The sequence below is a fragment of the Scylla paramamosain genome, chromosome 39 (genome assembly GCF_035594125.1).
Source record: "Scylla paramamosain isolate STU-SP2022 chromosome 39, ASM3559412v1, whole genome shotgun sequence".
Taxonomy (NCBI): Eukaryota; Metazoa; Arthropoda; class Malacostraca; order Decapoda; family Portunidae; genus Scylla; species Scylla paramamosain.
In genome coordinates, this window is record NC_087189.1 from 4,132,501 (window position 1) to 4,152,422 (window position 19,922).

Here is a 19,922-nt window from a genome sequence, read left to right on the forward strand (position 1 = left end):
CACGACCATTACGAAAGCAAACGCAGTATGTACCTCATTACAAACACCAGAGAGAGAGAGAGAGAGAGAGAGAGAGAGAGAGAGAGAGAATCTTACTTATACTTACCTCCTCCGGCTTTCCTAATGCCTCTGCTAACTTGGAGGAAAGAGAGAGATGGAACTCTTCAGAAAGCTTGTGATCAGGAAGGTTTGTGATCAGAGTGACTAGAGGCATGGTGGTGAGGGGACACGGCCGGGCCACTTACTGAACTAAACTGACTGATGGGGCTGTACTGGGGCCAACACACACACACACACGCACACGCACACATTGGATCTCAGGGACACATACAGAGATGGGGGTGATAGTAGGAAGTGTTTTGTGTGTGCGTGTGTGGACATATTAACACACACACACACACACGCACACACACACACATTAGATATAAGATACATTTGTACCCTGAGAGAGAGAGAGAGAGAGAGAGAGAGAGAGAGAGAGAGAGAGAGATCCACACATATAAACAGACATAGAGTTTACAAATAACAGACATAGAAAGTAACCACTAACCATCTAAAACTTAAAATAATGAGTAAATAAGCAGACTGGTCACTCATAATGTAAACAAAGTCAAGACAAGACAATCGCGTTCGAACACGTGGCGCGCCATATCACCTGACTGAGCCAAACACACCCAGCACGCCATTAAATCCCCTCACAGCATCTTTTCCGAGCATCACATCTCCCTCACAGCACCTCACCAGCATCATCAGTGCCACAGAAAACATGAGTGCCATTAGGAGTGCCAAAGCTGCTCTACGCAAGGAATTACAAGCTAAAATAAAAGCGCTGTCTTCTGAAGAACAGGCGAGGCAGTCCATGGAAGTACAGAAAAAAGTAATTTCTCACTCCCTCTATAAAGACAGTAAGCGTGTGGCTCTGTATCTCAGCATGGCTAATGAAGTGACCACGGAGAACATCGTACGCCACGCTCTTGAGCAAGGGAAGACGTGTTATGTTCCTAGGTATGTTTTACATGTTATGACCTTGAAACTCAATACGTGTTATATTTCCAGGTGGTAAATCTTACAAACAGCATCGCCTTACATATTATTTTGTCGTCCTTCCCCAGCCTCAGCAAATATAGGAACCAGGTGGACAGCAGTGTTTTCGGGTGGGGAATGCAAAAGTTACGGAAATTTGGCCTATGAGAAAGTCTACGGGATCTTTTTTATTTATTTATTTATTATTTTTTTTTGGGTGGGGTGGCTGAGGGAGTAAATATGACAAAAATATGGGCTCCCAAACCTCCTAAGGTTAGACCCTCCATGACATTACTGATTTCACCAATTGGAGGGCCATGCCCCCGCCCCTCAACCCCTATGACATAACCTAACAACCTAATGGGGGGGCTCTGTCCCCTTGACCCCTGTGACCTATGCTAAACTGATGGGGGATCCACCCTATTGATTTTACCTAACCTAAAATACCAGGGGGCTGCATCCCTTCACCTTCCCTCCCCCCCCCCTGAATTAGCCTAACCTAACAATAGCATGATCCCTCTGACTGACCCTATTTTCACGTTATAACCTAGCTAGGGGGCAAGTTGGCATGTATGCATGATTGCTTCACCCAGCACCGGGTCTGTCACAGCAAACTCATCCTGCCTTCATCTCCACAGACACAACAGCAGCTTATATGGAGATGGTAAGTCAATTCCATTCATGTAGTAGCATTTTCTATCACAGAAGACTCACCTGGTCCCTCTCTCTACAGGTATGACAGCAAGTCAGTCCACATGGACATGGTGAGGCTGCATTCCTGGCAAGAGTATGAATCTCTTCCTTTGACCAAGTGGAACATTAAGCAGCCCCCGATGAGCCAGTCATGCGAGACAGCCCTGGAGAGTGGCGGCCTGGACCTCATCCTTGTCCCTGGCCTTGGCTTCACCTCAGAGGGACACAGGTGAGAAGTTAAAGACCTATATTCTGTTTTTTTTTTTGTTTAATAATTGTTTTATGTAAGAGGAACACTGGCTGAGGGCAACAAAATTTGTACATAAAAAAGGCTCACTGAGGTGCCAGTCCCTAAGGAAGTGGACCTAAAAGGATTTACCCGAAGTAGAGAAGTGTCTTGAGACCTCCCCCTGGAAAGACTCCAAATCGTGGGAGGCAGAAATACAGAAGCAGGCAGGGAGTTTCAGAGTTTACCAGTGAAGGGGATGAAATGCATTACCTTCACATTAAGACTATTTTCAAAGGCCACAATAATTATTAAATGGACTGTTGTGTGATTTTTTCCCTTCTCTATATAATCCATGTTGAATTATCATTAGTAAAAAGAGTTTGTCTTCTTAAATCCATTACCTTCTCATTAAGACTACTATTTAACATCACAAATTAGTTAGGGATTATATGTATTTTTTCCCTTCTTTGTGTGTAATCCTTGTTAAATTATCACTGGAATAAAGGGCTTGTCTTCATAAATGCATTACTCTCTTCAAAAAACAGTATCCAAGAAATAATTAGTTGGGTTTCCATGAAGTTTTCCCCTCCAATGGTACACAATCGTTGTTCAAGTATCCATAGAATCATGCAAACTTCCGAAACATCCCTAAATTTCCACCACCACATGTTTGTAGTGGTTGAGGTAAATCAGTGATACATTTGAGTATTCTGTTCTGAGCTGCATCTTTCCTCAGTGTCTAATTCTGTCTCTGACCCACAAATAGGTGACAAATTCCCCACCCCTTGGCACTGTCACAATCCATGCCAAATCTATTTCTGTCTCTGTCACACCTTGGTACTTTTCTTGTTAGCATTAAGTCTGTTATTTTATTCATCGGTCTGTCTCTCTGCCCTTGATTTGAAGACGTCTGTTTTGTTTCCTGTCACACTTCAGTTTCTCTTGTTAGTATTATATCTATTAATTTTCTCTCTCTCTCTCTCTCTCTCTCTCTCTGATGCCACACTCTGCTTTTGGTTTGAAATTTGTAATGTAATAAGCTACTTCACTTACTGTAATACAATACTTTCAACATATAGCACTATACAATCCCAATAAAATGAAACATAAAACCTTGGTAAGAGCTGAAATTTGTTGTGTTAATTTATCTCTTGAAACCTGTAACTAATATTTTCAAAGCATAGCTGTAAACAATCACAAAGGAAACTTGACATAAGACCCCAATAAGAGCTGAAATTTGTTGCATTAAGTTATTTTATCGCTTGAAACCTGTAGCCCAACATTTTCAACAAGCGTCAGTCAGTATGCAATACTAACGAAACAAAAGACCTTGATAAGACCTTAAAATTATTATGATGAATTTTTACCCTTAACATTTTCAACATATCACTATACAAACCCAAATAAAAACAAATGTAAGACCTCAGTAAAAACCACCACACTATCACCAGGATGGGTCGAGGCCGAGGCTACTACGACACATACCTAGCCAAGTGCCGCGCCTCCCAGCCATCTCCGCCTCACACCATCGCGCTGGCCTTCAAAGAGCAAGTCCTCCCCGAGATTCCAACTGATGAGACTGACATAAAGATTGACATTGTGCTGACGGCTGAGTGAGTGATGTGTTGTCATGTTGTGTTGATGGGATGATGTTTCCAGAGATGTGTGTGTGTTATGATGACTGTTGTGTTGTGTGTGTTGTGATAATTGACTGTATTCTTGTCTTGTGTTGGGATGGTGAGTTTTCTAAAGAGATGTGTGTGTGGTGTGATGACTTGTGTGTGTTGTGATAATTGACTGTATTCTTGTTTTGTGTTGGTAGGATTGTAAGATTTTTTTTAGCTTTGTGTTGTGTGATGAGTGACTGTTTTCTTGTGTGTCGATGGAATGCTGAGTTTTTAAAAAGTTTTGTGTGCTGTGTGTGTGATGAATGACTGTTTTCTTGTGTTGTGTTGATGGAATGCTGAGTTTTTTAAAGAGTTTTGTGTGCTGTGTGTTGTGATGAGTGACTGTTTTCTTGTGTGTTGATGGAATGCTGAGTTTTCTAAAGAGTTATGTGTTGCGTGTGTTGTGATGACTGTTGTGTGTTGTATTTGTTGTGATGAGTGACTTTTCTTGTATTGTGTTGGTGGAATGCTGAATTTTCTAAAGAGTTATCTGTTGTGTATTGTGATCATTGACTTACAAAAGACTCTGGAGTACAAATTGTTATATGGTGCTATTATTGATTAGGAATACTTGTGATATTGAATTTAATAAGGACATGAAGGATCCTGGGACTTAAAGCTGTGACAGTACTGAGAGGAACTGAATTTATGCACACCTGTGATATCACCAGGGAGAAATAGTCACTCATATATTTTGTGGTCCAATAAGAGAAGTTATAATATACTTTGTGGTGCAATAAGATAGGTTGTAGCATTGATAATTGGTGTGATGTTGAATTACAACAAATAGTCAGAACACGGGAATTTCTGAAAATCTTCCTGTAGAGTTTATAAAGATTACCATTGTGTTAGGAATAGGTAGGGTAGGAAATATACTGTAGTTCTTTTCTTTCTCCTTTCCTCACTTACAGCATGGGAGGAACATGACCAGTAACACTACTTCTCACTATAACAGTCAACAGTCATTCACAAGCCACTCAAATCCATAAGGAAATGAAAGGACACGACACAAAGCAATGACGATGAGGACGACTCAGATATTAATGCATAGAAAAGCTTACTTACACACTTATATTCTGCAAAATATAGGAGAGGCTACAGCAGTGAAAACCAGTCCTTACAATAGCAATAACTAGTGTGGTACTGAATCAAATCAACAGTATACACCTTAGAGCACTGAACTTCCTGAAAGTCTTGCTGAAATGTTTTTAAAGATTACATTGCTGTAGCATTCATAAACTGTCCAACTCCATAAGGGAAAATGAGGATGTAAAAAGAGAAAGTAGTAGTGATGATGATGATGATGATGATGACGACTACAATATCAATGCATAGAAAAAATCACTCACACATTTGCATTCAGTAAAGGATATGAGAGGCTGTAGCAATGAAAACCAGTGCGTATTATAAACAGGTATATATACAGCATCTCAATACATACAATGGCCTGGCTGATGGAAACACTTGCCTTCAGATCTTCACTAGCCATAGCCAAAATATACGCAACACCAGTGTTTTAAACCACAAAACCTGATAAACCTTCAACTATTTACACCTCACAGTAATTGGAAACTTGTACTGTGGAGGGAAAAAAAGTAAAAATAAAATAAAAAAATTTTCAATCAATCATTCAAATAAATAAATAAAAATGAAAGGATAATTAGGCCAGATATGAAGCCTTCATTGTTTCCTAAATGCAATGATGGAAAATTTCACTACATCATTATCAGTACTATCACAACATTTATCTTGACAATTTTGAGACCTTATACAACTGTCTCTTTTTTCCTGCACACAATGAACCACTGAGGGGAAGGCTTATGGGTTTCTATATAAAGCAACGGATGCCAGAAAAGACTCAGAACACTCCCAGAAACATGCGCACCAAGTCTTAACACCTATCATCATACGTGTTCTTATTTCACTATCTTTTCAATCTATCTCTTCACAACGTAACACAATTTAATTCTGTTATATTTACCCATCAACTTCCCAGTCATTTCTGTACTTATAACAATAGAAATAGAAGAGAATTGTGATATTTTAATTCAGTGCTCTCATACTTAATCATCTTTTGAACTACAAGAGAAGAGACAACAATGATATTTCAGCCTTCTCTTCCCACTAAACATATCAGTGCCTTTCCAAATGCAAACATGAAGTAACAATTATATCTTTTAACTCTCTTGTCTCTAACTACACTAACTACAGTACCATCCAAAACTGTAGGCAAAGAGATAATTGTGATATTTCAGCCTTCTCTTCCCCACTAAACATATCAGTATCTTTTCAAATACAAAAAAAGAATTATATAATCTTTTAACACAAGTCTCTATCTACACCAATACCTTTCAAAATAGCAGGCATAAGACACATTTCCAAAGCACTGTTAACCTGCTGATGGCACCGAAGACTCCTGAGGGCAGCTAGACGTTGACTGGATGTTTCCGGGTCTAATGTCAAGTCAAGCACCTGAACCTGGCCGGAGTTTATCCCCTGGTGGTGTACATGTCAGAGTCTTCAGGGCTACTCTGACCATAGTCCTTCTCTGGTCCTTGGGGTGTCAGCTGTACAATGACGTCCTTCCCTTCCTCCACCACCACGGCCTCAGTCTTTGTGGAGGAGAGCGAAAGGTCATTACGTGTGTTGGGGAGTGTGTGTGGCTGTTTTGTTATTAATTTGTGTTTGGTATTCAAGTCTGATATTTGTGGACAAGAGCAATGTGTTAATCTCATTCTTTGTGAAGGAGAGCGACAGGTTATGTACTTTGTATGTGTGTTGGGTGGATGTTTTGCAATAAATCTGTTCACTATTCATTGCAAGTCCTTATTATTTGTAGATGAGACCAATATGTTATTGACTTGTGCATGGGGAGGTGTTCTAAGTTTGTGTTTATAGTTTTCAGCTTAGATTTTTTGAGTAAAAGGAAAAAAAGACATGTTATTTTGTTGAGTGAGAGGATGTTGTTATAAACCATTCATAATTAGTGCATGCTTGCTTAGGTCTTTTGGCAGATGATAAAAAAAAAAAAAAAGTTATTCTCTTGACTGTGGGTGTTTGCACTCATAACAGTTTAGTTTTAAGTTACATCTTTGGAAGGAGAGAAGCTTTAAAAACATAAACAATTCTCTCTTTTCTCTATACAGTAAGGGTATTTTGTTATAAATTTGTATTCATAATACAGTTTTAATCCTAAATCTCTAAAAAGATTAAAACATTCTGTATTCAATGTGGGTGCTTTTAGAGATAAGTTTTGTTATTCTTACAATTTAGTTTTACTGATGACCTTGTTTATTAAAGTACTAATGGCATTTAACTCCAATTCATTGTTTTAATAGCCTTGTTTTCTTAAGCTAATGTGTGTTAGTACTTGTTGCTTTGAAGAGAAGCTGGTGTATTGAAGATTAGTTATAATTTAGAAGTTATAAATCCTTTTCAGAATAAGGAACTGTCCCAGACAGATGCTTTATGTAATGGTTATGAGAATATGCCAAGGAGATGAAGAAGGAAAGGAGAAAATCATGTAAATAATTATAAAAAACAAAGACTATTAACATGAAAAATTATACTTTCACTCAATCACACACAAGTACTAATAATCATGGCTAATATAAAAAGTACCAGCACTAATACACACACAAACAGTGAGATAAAAGACAAAAAAGGTAAACTATCACAGCATGGTGCTGCTGAATCACCACACACCATCACATCACCATCTAAGCTTCTAAACTACAACCTCTACAACCTCCTCTAGTTATAAGCTTTAAGAATATATATAGATAATACAGCACAAGTAAATAATGGTGAAAAACGTGGAATAATCTGTGGAATGTTCAGAAAAGCATCATGTTTACTTCTCCAAACACGCTCACCAAAGTCTGAAGCACCATAATTTTACTACAGCACGGCAACCTTCACCAGCTGGAAAACAAGTCTCTATCCTCACCAGCTCCTGTAAACCCAAACTAACATGTCACTTAATTCTTCCTCTAACATACACTTTGGAAAACGCACTACACTATATGACATGAAGTTATTTCTATACATAATACTATCTATCCTTCCTGTCAGCAGTTCAAGTCTATTCTCACCAACTCCTGTATATCCAAACTAACACATCAGTTAATTCTTCCCTAACACACACTTTGCAAAAAAAAAATAGGACACTTTTGGTCACCAGGTTTTTTGCTGTAATGCTTCACTTCTTTCACCATCAGCTGTTCAAGTCTCTATTCTCACCATCTCCTCACCCAAACCAACACATCACACTTAATTGTTTGCCTGTCACTTCTGAAAAATATCACACTTTCACACACCAAGTTTTCATTTCAATGCTACACTTCCTTCACCATTACCAAACCAAGACTTTATCCTCACTCAATTCCTCCTGTAAACCCAAACTAACACATCACACTAATTCTCTCCATCGCTTCTTAAAAACATCACACTTCCACACACCAGGTTTTCATTTCAATGCTACACTTCCTTCACCATCAGCAAGACAAGACTTTATCCTCGCTCAATTCCTCCTGTAAACCCAAACTAACACATCACACTAATTCTCTCTCCATCGCTTTTTAAAAACATCACACTTCCACACATCAGGTTTTCATTTCAATGCTACACTTCCTTCACCATCAGCAAAACAAGACTTTATCCTCACCAACTTCTCTGCTACAAACTAAAACATCACACTCAGTCCTTCATATTCACCAGGGTTTTACTATACTACACCTTCACCTGCAAAACAAGCAAACTGCACCACTCTCAGTTCTTCCCCAGCGCAGTACATTATACAAGGCACCAGGCGTTCATTACTACACTGCATCACATCCTCTACCCTCCTGCCGCATCCCTAGCCTACCCATCCATGAGAGAAGTGTAAAGGTATTCAACACCACTATTTCTTGTCCTTATTTTCCCTTTCAGGGTTGGACAGCAAGGAACAAAATGTTTCCTCTCCTGAATGGTTTTCCTTCACAAGTTTGGTCTCATCGAGCTTCCCCAACAGAGGCTGCTGACCAGGGCCACTGAGATACCCTCCCTGAGGCTGTGGAGGTAGATGACTTAATGAAGGTACTCTGGGTTAGGTATCAGGTTCACATGAGGTGGTCAAGTTGTGGTGGATTTGTGACTTCACAATTTTTTGTTTTCTAGCTAGTGGACTGAAGGATTTTTTTTTTCTATATTTGGTGGTTTTCCATTTACTATCATAGCTACGTCTTTTTCTTTAAGTTAGGGATTATTTTCCAACACTATTGTATTCTAAGAGTTATTTCTCATGTAAAGTTGGTAGTTTTATGTCAAACAGATCTTGGATTATCTTTAAAAGCATACAGATTTCCAATAATGCATATCAGCTGGTTTTATTTACATTAAGATTAGACTTTGTCTAATCTTTCCCAGCATGTTTGCAACCTTCCCTGAGTGAATGAAGCCTAATGACGGTGTATGAGAAGGAGACTATCACGCATGTCTCTACCTTGCTCCTGCACCACGACTATACTACAGTGATGTTAGACACAGCCAGAGTTAGGTGTGACAGGACAGACAGCCACAGAGGAAGCACATCCCAAGCCAAGGCTGTGAGGGGCTGAGATTCACTACAGCAGTTAGGGACTGTGACAGGGCTCAGACTTTACCGCAGACCATCGAGGCCGCACCACTGCCCCTGCCTTGCCTCCGGGCCGGCCGTGGTCACCCTGCGCCTCTGTCTCGCTTGGCCTGTTGGGACTCGCCCTCACAATGAAGGTGTCTTCCTCACTGGTGATGCTCACTGGGCCGTCTGGCGGCCGGCTCACTTCCCCCGGGCTCACCGTGGCACTGTTTGTGGTGGGCTGTGTCACTGCCACTGGCACTACACTGTGTGTCTGTGTGCTAGCTTCCCTGGACTCTGCCTGGCCCTGGACTCCCTGGGACATGCTGGGAATGGCTGCCGTCTCACCCTTGGCAGCCTCACCTGAAACCTCAACTGCACCCACCACAGAGGAAGACTGTACCTGAGTGGCAGACACCTGGGGCTGTGCTGCTGCTGTCTCCTCTGCTGCGGGCAAGGCAGCCTCCTCCTCTTCCTTCCCTCCTGCTGCAGCAACACTGTCTGCTGCCTCCCCCTCACCACTACCACTGCCTCCCTCAGGTGGTGATGGTGGTGGTGCTGTGGCACTATCCCCAGCAGCAGGACTTGCCTCCTGCACCGCTGAACCAGACATGTCCTCCTCTTGCTTCGCTGGGGATTCCTGTGTCTCGGCTACAGGGGCATCAGAGGGCTGGGGTTCCTCCTTCTGGAAGAGACTGGAAAGCTTGTCAAGCAGGGCCTTCTTCTTGACGGGTGGCAGTGCTGGGGACTCGGATGTTGGCTCCTCCAAAAGAGTGCCTTCAGTCTCGCCTTGCTCAGTGCCTGCAGTGCCAGCTGGGATGTCAGGACCTTGTGCTGTGTCTTGAGGACCTTGTGCTGTGTCCTGAGGGGCTGGTAGGGCGTCAGAAACCTGTGGTGTGTCTGAAGGAACTTTTAAGACATCAGGAATTTGTGCTGCCTGCTCAGGCACCACAGGGACACCCAGGCCCTGTGTTGTGTCCATGTCCCCGGGTGCTGCAGAGAGAGCCGTCTCCTCTCCCTCCCCTGGCACTGGCTCTGCACTACCAGCAGCAGCAGCAGCAGACTCTAAGGATGGCACTGTGGCACTGCTAGATGCAAGCCTTTCATCATCCTTTGTAAATAACCTAACCAACTTGTCAAACAAACCTTCCTCCTCTGTCACCTGGACCTCCTCACCTTTTGTCTCTGCCTCCAGTCCTGGCACCTCCTCCACCACCTGCTCCTTCTCTTCAGCTGTCCTGGTAGCTTCAGGTGTAACAGGGGTCACTTCAGCTTCAGCAGGCATGTTTTCTTGAAGTGATTCTGTGGGTCTGAGTTTGTCCAAAACACTATCGGGTTTCAACACATCCATGACATTGGTTGCCTCCCCCATTGATGACACAATGACAAACTCCCCCTCACCTTCACCGGCACCCTGGTCCTCCTTGGCACTCTCTGCTACTTCACTTACTGCTTCACCAGCAGCCTCCACTTGCTTGGCATTGTCTGGCACTTCAGCAGCTGTGGTATCCTTGCTGTCCTTAGACAGGAAGCTGATCAGTTTATCAAACAGTCCCACCCTCTCCTCTGCCTGAGGCACGAGAGGTGCTGCAGGGGCAGCGTCTGTCTCTGTTGCTGCCTCCTGCACAGGTGTTGGTGGGGCAGCAAGTGTTGCTATCTCCTCCACAGGTGTTGGTTGGGCAGCAGGTGTTGCTGCCTCCTGCACAGGTGTTGATGAGGCAGTGTCTGCCTCTGCTGCTGCCTCCTGTACAGGTGTTGGTGGGGCAGTGTCTGCCTCTGTTGCTGCCTCCTGCACAGGTGTTGGTGGGGCAGTGCCTGCCTCTGTTGATGGGGCAGGAGTGGCTGGTGGAGTTGTATCCACTTGTGTCTCCTGCACCTCCTTGGCACTGTCTGGCATTTCAGCAACAACTTCTGGCACAGCCTCCACTTCCCTGGCAGTGTCTATTGCTTCACTTACAGGGTGAGGAGCAGCCTCCTCCTGCCTGGCATCCTTGGAGAACAGGCTCACCAGCTTGTCAAGCAGCCCCTCCCTCTCCTCCACCTGGGGCACAAGAGGTGCCGCAGGGGTGGCCTCCACTTCTGGTTGACCCTCTGGAGTGGTTGCTGGAGTGCTCTCCACTTGTTCTTTCACCACTGGCTGTTCCTTGGGCTCAGGAAGGTCCACCACCTTGCTCTCCACCACTTGTATTGCTTCCTCCTCCACCTTCTGCATGTCTTCCTTCACCTCCTCTGCCACTCCTTTCACCTCCTTACCACTCTGCATTGCTTCACCTACAAATTGAGGAGCAGCCTTCACCTCCCTGGCACTATCTGGCAACTCAGGTGTGCCTTCCACAGCAGCCTTGGCACTCTGAGTGGTATCCTTGCTTGGCTTGGACAACAGGTTCACCAACTTGTTAACCAGTCCCTCCCTCTCACCTGCTGGTGGGGAGAGGGGCGCTGCAGGGCCGGTGTCCACCTCCCCCTCCTTGCCCTCCACCACCTGTGTCACCTGCTCCACCACTCCCTCCACCTCCCTGGCTGTCTCACTGATGCTCTCCACCACTGCCTGTGTCTCCTCCACCACCTTCTCCACCAGGCCAGCAGCCTCCTCCATCACTGGGGCCACATGCTCCTCCACCACCACAGCGGCAGCCTCCACTGCTTCTTCCACCTTCTCCACCACTTCCCATGCCTCCTCCTTTCCTAACACAGGGGTCAGCACCTCCACTGCAGCAATGGAGGCTGCCTCCTCCACCTCACTCACTTTCTCCACCACAGCAGCTACTCCTTCCTCCACCACCTCTACCACCTTCTCCTCCACTTCACCTAATTTCTCTCCAACAGCAGCAGCTCCTTCCTTCACCACCTCCACCACTTCCTCCACCATACTAGTTGCTTCCACCACCTTCACAGACCCCTCTGTCAGTGTGTGGTCTCCAGTGCCACTCTGGGGCTTCTCTTCCACCAGCACAGGACTCTGTGGCACTCCACTTGCAACTTCACGATCAGTCTTCTCTTCAGCGACTCCTACTGCAGCAGTCTCCTCCTGCCTGGCACTGTCCCTGGCGTCCTTGCTGGGCCTGGACAAGAAGGTCACCAGCTTGTCAAAGAGCCCCTCCCTCTCCTTGGTGTGTCCCAGCCTGGCACCCTCCACCTCTTCCCTAGGTGGTGCAGCAACAGGTGGAGTGGATGCTGGGGTGACATCTGCTTGTTCCTCCACCACTTGCTGCTCCTTGGCTTCAACTAACTCCACCAACTCCTCTGCCACCTCCTTCCTCTTCTCTTCACTCTCCATCACCTGGGCTGCCTCCTCCTCCACCTTGTGTGCCTCCTCCTTCACCTCCTCTGCCACTCCCTCCACCTCCCTGGATGTGGTGGTGACGCTCTCCACCACGGCCTGTGTCTCCTCCACCACAGCCTCCACCTTCTCCACCGCTGCCTCAGGGACACCAGGGAACACCTCCGCTGCCGCCTCTGCTGCACTGCCCACCCTCTCCACCACACCCAGGACCTCCTCCACCTTCTGCCCCACCTCCTGCACCACCTCTGTCACCTTCCCCACCACAGCTGCCCCCTCCTCCACCAGGGAGGCAGCCTCCTCCACCACTGGGGCCACGTGCTCCTCCACCACCACAGCAGCAGCCTCCACCACTTCCTCCACTGCCTCCCCCACCACCTCCTCCACCTTCTCCACCACCTCCTGTGCCTCCTCCTTCCCCAACACAGGGCTCAGCACCTTCACTGCAGCACTGGAGGCTGCCTCCTCCACCTCATCCACTTTCTCCACCATGGCAGCCACTCCCTCCTCCACCACCTCCACCACCTGTTCCACTTTCTCCTTCACCTCACTCAATCTTTCTTTGACATCTGCAGTTCCTTCTTTTACCACCTCCACTACCTCCTCCACCTTAGAGACACCCTCCATCTCCTTCACTTCTGCATCAACTTGAGTGCCACCCTGGGTCTCCTCCACCAGTGTGGCACTCACTGGCCCTTCACCAGCAGCTTCAGCAGCAGCTGTACCCACACTGCTACCTTGTGTTACCTCAGCTGCCTCCCTCTCCTCCTTGGCACTCTCCACTGCTTCACTTACAGCCTCCACCTGCTTGGCACTGTCTGGCACCTCAGCTGTCACTTCTGCAGGAGCCTCCACCTGCTTGGCACTGTCCTTGCGAGACTTGGCTAGGAAGTTCACCAGCTTGTCAAACAGTCCCTCCCTGTCCCTGGTGGGTGCTGGCGGGGGGGCAGGGGTTACCGCAGGGCCAGCGTCCACCTCTGTTCTTGCTTCCTCCACAGTTGGAGTGGATGCTGGAGTGTCATCTGCTTGTTTATCCACCATTTGTTCAACTAACTCCACCAACTCCTCTGCCACCTCCTTTCTCTTCTCCTCACTCTCCATCACCTGGGCTGCCTCCTCCTCCACCTTGTGTGCCTCCTCCTTCACCTCCTCCGCCACTCCCTCCACCTCCCTGGACGTGGTGGTGACGCTCTCCACCACGGCCTGTGTCTCCTCCACCACAGCCTCCACCCTCTCCACCGCTGCCTCAGGGACACCAGGGAACACCTCCGCCGCTGCCTCCGCTGCACTGCCCATCCTCTCCACCACACCCAGGACCTCCTCCACCTTCTGCCCCTCTTCCTGCACCACCTCTGTCAACTTCCCTACCACAGTTGCCCCCTCCTCCACCAGGGAGGCAGCCTCCTCCACCACTGGGGCCACGTGCTCCTCCACCACCACAGCAGCAGCCTCCACCACTTCCTCCACTGCCTCCCCCACCACCTCCTCCACCTTCTCCACCACCTCCTGTGCCTCCTCCTTCCCCAACACAGGGGTCAACACCTCCACTGCAGCACTGGAGGCTGCCCCCTCCACCTCACTCACTTTCTCCGCCATAGCAGCCACTCCCTCTTCCACCACCTCCATCACCTTCTCCACCTTCTCCTCCACCTCACTCAATTTTTCTTTTACAACTGCAGCTCCTTCCTTTACCACCTCCACCACCTCCTCCAGTTCACCCAATTTCTCTACTGCAGCAACCACTCCTTCTTCCACTACCTTCTCCACCTCAGACAACTTCTCTTCCACTACTGCAGTTCCTTCCTTCGCCCCCTCCATCACCTCCTTCACACCTTCCACAACCTCCTGTGGTGCCTCAGCCTCGCCCTGCACCTGCCCTGCCACCACCTGGGCAGTGTCAATGCTGCCAAAACCCTCTGGCACCGGGGGTTTGGGTGGCGCAGTGCTGTTGTCTGTTAGTCTAAAGCCCCAGACAGTTACATCGCTGGCCTGCTCTGCTAGAGTGTCAACCAGGGTCTTGCCGGGGGGGAGGGACAGGACCACAGCACTCCTTACCTCGGCACCCTCAGGCTTGGCAGTATCAGCGCTGGCACTGGCACTGGCCTCCTCCTCCTTCTCTGCCTCCTTGGGGGTCTCTACAGGTGCTGGTGGTGGTGGTGGTGGTGGTGGTGTCTTGGATTGTGGCTTCACTGTAAGAAGTAGCAATTGTATGTCATTTTTGTATTTTGAGTTGTGTTTTATCTTCTCATAACACAATACAAGGCAATGTATTTTGAGTTTTTGTATCCTAACTCCTCAAAACAAAACAAGACAGAAATTTTTGGGTTCTCATATCTTGTATTCCCACAACACAACGCAGCACAAGACAACACAGGACATGACAACAAATCCTGAATTCTTATATTTTACCTTCCAAAAAACACAAGAAAATATTTTGAGCTCAAACTTTATATACTTAAACCTTAGCTTCTCACAACAACACAAAGCAACACATTCTGACTCCTATCTTGCACTCTCACAACACAAGATATTCCAAGAACTAATAATTCTCTTACAGTAACTCACGATCTCACAAAAACACAACACAACATCTTTTTCAGTCTCATAATTTTCTCATATCATCTCAGCTTCTCACAAGAACACAAGACAACACATTACAACTCCTTATACTTGCATCCCACAGCAAACAAAAGACAATACAACACGTACCTCCAGCAACAAAGTTATAACCAATGGCTCCGTAGGTCTTGGCACCACTGTACAGCTGCTGCGAGATGGCGTAAGCGTGGCGCGGGTAGCACAGAGAGGCCGCAGCTGAGGGTGGAACAGGGGATGAGGAACAGAAGGACTTGCATGCGGAGAGAAACTATTCCACTCTTCCTATCCCTCTCTCCACTAATCCTACAACTCACATCCCCCCTCCTCTCTCTCTCTCTCTCTCTCTCTCTCTCTCAACTAATCCTACAACCCTCCACTCCTTCCACTAATCCTACACTCCTCCACCTCTCTATCTCTCCACTCACTGATGACGCCAGTAGAGGTGTAAAGAACCTTCTTGAAGAATCCGCCACGCTTCCTAGCACCCAACACCAGCCCAGCCAGACCACCGACTGTGATGGCCCCAGCGCGAGGCAACATATTCTCCTCATCTGTCAGGTAGTCAACCGTTGCTGTGTGGGAGAGAGGTTGTTCAGGTGCTGTTGTTAAGGAAGGCTTGTATGTCTGTGTGTGTGTGTGTGTGTGTGTGTGTGTGTGTGTGTGTGTGTGTGTGTGTGTGTGTGTGTTTATATCATCATGTATTAGCATTCATTATTCATATTCTACATTCAAAATACTCTCTCTCTCTCTCTCTCTCTCAAGCACAACACACATCAAGCAAAAAACACACAAACAGAATCAACTCACCTCATTCTTTCCACAATTTTCGTAGCATGATTAAAATAAACAAAATAACAGGAGTACTAAGAGTGGCAACAACAACACACATACACACACACACACACACACACACACACAGCATTATAAGGTACACAAATTTCCATACATCTTTCTAATTATATACAGGTAAAAAGGGGTAAATATAAGATAAACAAGATAATAAAGGAAATAAATAAAAGGGATATCAACATATATATTTATAACAAAGAGGAAACAGGCAGAAAAAATAAAGTAGTTAATTAAAAAGAAGTAATTAAAAGAAGTAACAAATATTCAGAAAAGGTAATTTAAAAAGACTAAATAAAAAAAGTCTCAGATTAATTTATATTCTTCAAATGGTATCAAATTTCTCTAGAAGCTCTAAACAATTATCTAATGCTATCAAAGCTTTAAGGTATCTATTTCTAACTCTACAATCTATTTCAAACACTATTAGCTCTATGACATCTATACTTGGTCTCTATCCTTAACTCTATACTTAAAGATCCCTATGTTTGAGTCTATAAGGAAGTCTATACCTTTCCTTCCTCTATAAGCTTTAAGATATTTATGGTTAACTCTACTGACACTCTAAGCTTAATCTATCAGCTCTAAGGCCCCTATGCTTGGCTCTAAGCTTACTCTATCAACTGCAGGGTATCTGTGGTTACCTATCAGCTCTTGGGTCCCTATGCTCTATGCAGCTCTAGGGAAGCACAATTCAGCTACAAACCTGTGGAGTCTCGGATAGTATCCAGAACGTCCAGGGCAGCTTGGAATAACAGACAGATATGACCCTAACGTACACACATACATACGCAGGATAGAAATGGCAGGATGATGTCTTTCCTAATATATTCATTGCCATGGTAGACACTTTAAACATTCTTTTCCCATCCATTTATTTTTTTTCATTTTTACCTATTCTATATCAAGAGTGTTAATGATGCACGTGTGAGTGTGTAGTGGTTTGTCTGGGATGCCCCTTTTGGGATTGCTGGCCTGGTATATAAATAGACCTTCTCTACTAACTCATATTTCTTCTTGTCCATCTGTAAATACTTCAGTTCAATCATAGTGTTTTTAATTTCAGTTCAGTGGCTCACCAACAAAGTGCTCATAATTCACTATCTTTGTAAAAACTTCCTATAATACTAATGTAACAGCAAACACTTTAATTTTTCTATACTATATCTTTCTTAAATTCCCTCCTAATACTTGTACTTTCATTTCTCTGGCCTACCAACACACTGCACTTACGATTTATTTCCACATTCGCAATAAAAAAATCCATCCTTTTACTCTTTTCTAGTTCCCCAGCTTACCCAGAAAGCATGCTTACAATTCCCTAATAAATCTACAAAAGCATTCTTCTCATTCTTATTACATTCAATTTTCCTACACCTGTAAAACCAGTTCCCCAGCTTACCCATGGAGTGAGCCTTCCCTGTCTCGTAGATGTGGACAGCACGTTCCCTGGTGGAGCGTGTGGCCTCTAGCACTCCCTCCACTTGCTGCCGCACCACTCCCACCCCCTCCTCCAGTGCTGTCCTCTCCCGCCCATGGTACTCAAAGCTGTGGATTGAATTGTTAGGTGAGATGTGGGGGTATTAATTTAACCTACCCTAACCTGGGAGAAATAATTATTTTGGAGAGGGTAAATCTAAAGGGGGGAAAAATATGAAGGAAATTAAACTCAAAGAAACTTGTGATACTCAATGCTGTGAATCAAACTGTTTGGTGAGATATGGCCACCAACCTAACTTAACCTAACCAACCTGGGAGGAATAATTATTTTGGAGAGAGTAAATCTAGAGGGTGGAAAACATATGAAGGAAATTAAACAGCAAGAAACTGATGATACTCAAAGCTGTGGATCGAACTGTTTGGTGAGATGTGGCCACCAACCTAACCTAACTTAACCTGGGAGGAATATATCTTTGGAAATCTAATAGGTGAAAAAATATATGAAGGAAATTAAACTGCAAGGAACTTCTGATACTTAAAGCTGTGAAATGAAACGTTTGGGAAGATGTGGGTATTAACTTAACCCAATCTAGGATGAACAATTTTTTGAAATCTAGTGGATGCAAAATATAAGGAGGAAATTAAACTGCAACAAACTTCTGATATACACCAACTACTACTACAACTACCACAACCACTACTACTACTACTATTACTACAGCTACAACACACAAGGCACTCACTGTAGCAGCACCTCCTTATCAAACACACACACATAAGATTAAACATATGTAAATAACAAATAAAAACAACCACACAACCACTGCCACTACCACTACCACAACAACCACAACATGAATGACTATAGATAACAAATACAATAACCATACAATCACTACCACTACAACAACAACAACCACTACAACCACTACTACTACTACTACTATTATTACTACTCACTCCAGCACATCCTCCGGTTCTTCATATATTGGGAGATCAGAGGGCCGCACCATACGAGAGGTAGGTGGTGGTGGTGGTGATGCCGGGGCCTCCTCCTTAGCATCCCCTGCCTCGGCCCTCACCACCGGCACCAGCATGGGGACGCCAGCAGCCGTGGCCAGGGGGACGCCCCACCTCCTCACCAGCTGTGTAAGAGGGAGGTTAGGTTAGGAGCGAAGTGACTGCAAAGGGTTACGATAGCATAGTCGGGGGGGGGTATGGGGGTGAGGGGGGATATTTCCTGTTTTTTTTTTTTTTTTAGTGATGCTCCACCAAAATCGGCGTTTTTCTACTTAGATTTTGATGTTAACCGAATTTGGCCTATACTGCCCCCTCCCCCCCATCCGGTCCCTAGGCTGGCTTGTCCTGGAGACGGGTGGCAACGCAACACATAAAAAGCCGCTATTGGTAAGACTGACTAAATAAAGGAACCAACAAATAAAAAACAAGCAAAAATAAATAAACAAAATGCCATATACCTAACTAGAAATTAGTTATATAACCAAACGAAAAACACTTTAGACCAAATAAAACACACAAAACAAACACAACAACCACAGCACTGATCCAGACAGCAAAATAAACAAACTAACCAATCAAAAACATTTATAAACAAATAAATAGATAGATCTCACCCACTTGACAACATTAACTTCCACCTGCCGGCCACTCCCTCCCCCATTACTCCCTCTTCTCCCCTTTGTCCTCACTTTACTCCCCTGCCAGCAGCCTCCACATCTTCATCACATCTTATTGCTATTCATATCGCACTGCCAGGTCTCTTAATTAAGTAAATACAGGTGAAAATAGGTGAGAAAGACCGTACCCTAAGCGCCGCCATGTCCCAGCTGACCCCGAATGTTTGTGTAAACTATCAGTTTTATTTATTTTTTTGTCGATTCTTTCTCTTAAGCAATAAATAATTTTAAAAATCTTGTCTTGATTTTATCCATGATATTTTTTTTAATGTTCAATGTTAATTTAGATTAAAAATACAAGGATGGTAGCTATAGAAAATTTCTTATCATTAATTTCAACCTTAATTTTTCTCTCTATCAATGCACTAAAAACATCTCTTAATTCATCTATTTTTTACTAGTTTATTTATAGAGTCCGCAAACTTGCTATAAATGGCATTAGACAAAATAAAAAAAATACCACAGATCTATATATTTCGGCTGATAGCATCGTGACGTCACAAGTGCATTACGTAACATACCTATGACATCACATAGGCCAAATCTTTCCACTGGGTTACCTAGCAACAGTGTAGGATGCTCTATACGTCATCCTAGAGTATCCTACAGCATCCCTGGGAGAGAAGAGAGAGAGAGAGAGAGAGAGAGAGAGAGAGAGAGAGAGAGAGAGAGAGAGAGAGAGAGAGAGAGGAAGTGAGCACGAGAAAAGAAAGAGAGGAAAGGAAGATACAGAAATGGAAAAAGGAGAGAGAGAGAGAGAGAGAGAGAGAGAGAGAGAGAGAGAGAGAGAGAGAGAGACCCCATAACAGACCACAATACCATTCCTTGCCTCGCCTTGCCTTCCATAACC

At 44.8% G+C, this 19,922-nt stretch overlaps 2 protein-coding genes across 2 annotated transcripts; one reads left to right on the top strand and one right to left on the bottom strand.

The window, feature by feature from the left end:
* Positions 1 to 617: 617 nt before the first annotated feature.
* Positions 618 to 6,934, top strand: LOC135092075 (5-formyltetrahydrofolate cyclo-ligase-like). Its single transcript, XM_063990269.1, has 3 exons — positions 618 to 1,005; positions 1,757 to 1,945; positions 3,397 to 6,934. The coding sequence occupies exons 1-3, from the start codon at positions 767 to 769 to the stop codon at positions 3,560 to 3,562; spliced, it is 594 nt and encodes a 197-aa protein (XP_063846339.1). The 5' UTR covers positions 618 to 766; the 3' UTR covers positions 3,563 to 6,934.
* LOC135091974 (titin homolog) lies at positions 5,015 to 19,215 on the bottom strand. Its single transcript, XM_063990070.1, has 7 exons — positions 19,201 to 19,215; positions 18,336 to 18,520; positions 17,338 to 17,483; positions 15,515 to 15,661; positions 15,201 to 15,305; positions 9,258 to 14,680; positions 5,015 to 6,224 (listed from the first exon to the last, which is right to left on the bottom strand). The coding sequence occupies exons 1-7, from the start codon at positions 19,213 to 19,215 to the stop codon at positions 6,102 to 6,104; spliced, it is 6,144 nt and encodes a 2,047-aa protein (XP_063846140.1). The 3' UTR covers positions 5,015 to 6,101.
* Between the last annotated feature and the right edge of the window lie 707 nt (positions 19,216 to 19,922).

Coding starts and splice junctions, on each gene's coding strand:
- LOC135092075 (XM_063990269.1), top strand. CDS start 767: ATGAGTGCCATTAGGAGTGCCAAAGCTGCTCTACGCAAGGAATTACAA. Junction 1,006..1,756: donor AAGACGTGTTATGTTCCTAG/GTATGTTTTACA, acceptor CTCTCTCTACAG/GTATGACAGCAAGTCAGTCC. Junction 1,946..3,396: donor TTCACCTCAGAGGGACACAG/GTGAGAAGTTAA, acceptor CACTATCACCAG/GATGGGTCGAGGCCGAGGCT.
- LOC135091974 (XM_063990070.1), bottom strand. Junction 17,484..18,335: donor GAACCGGAGGATGTGCTGGA/GTGAGTAGTAAT, acceptor TTCAATCCACAG/CTTTGAGTACCATGGGCGGG. Junction 15,662..17,337: donor AGGGAAGGCTCACTCCATGG/GTAAGCTGGGGA, acceptor TCTCCCACACAG/CAACGGTTGACTACCTGACA.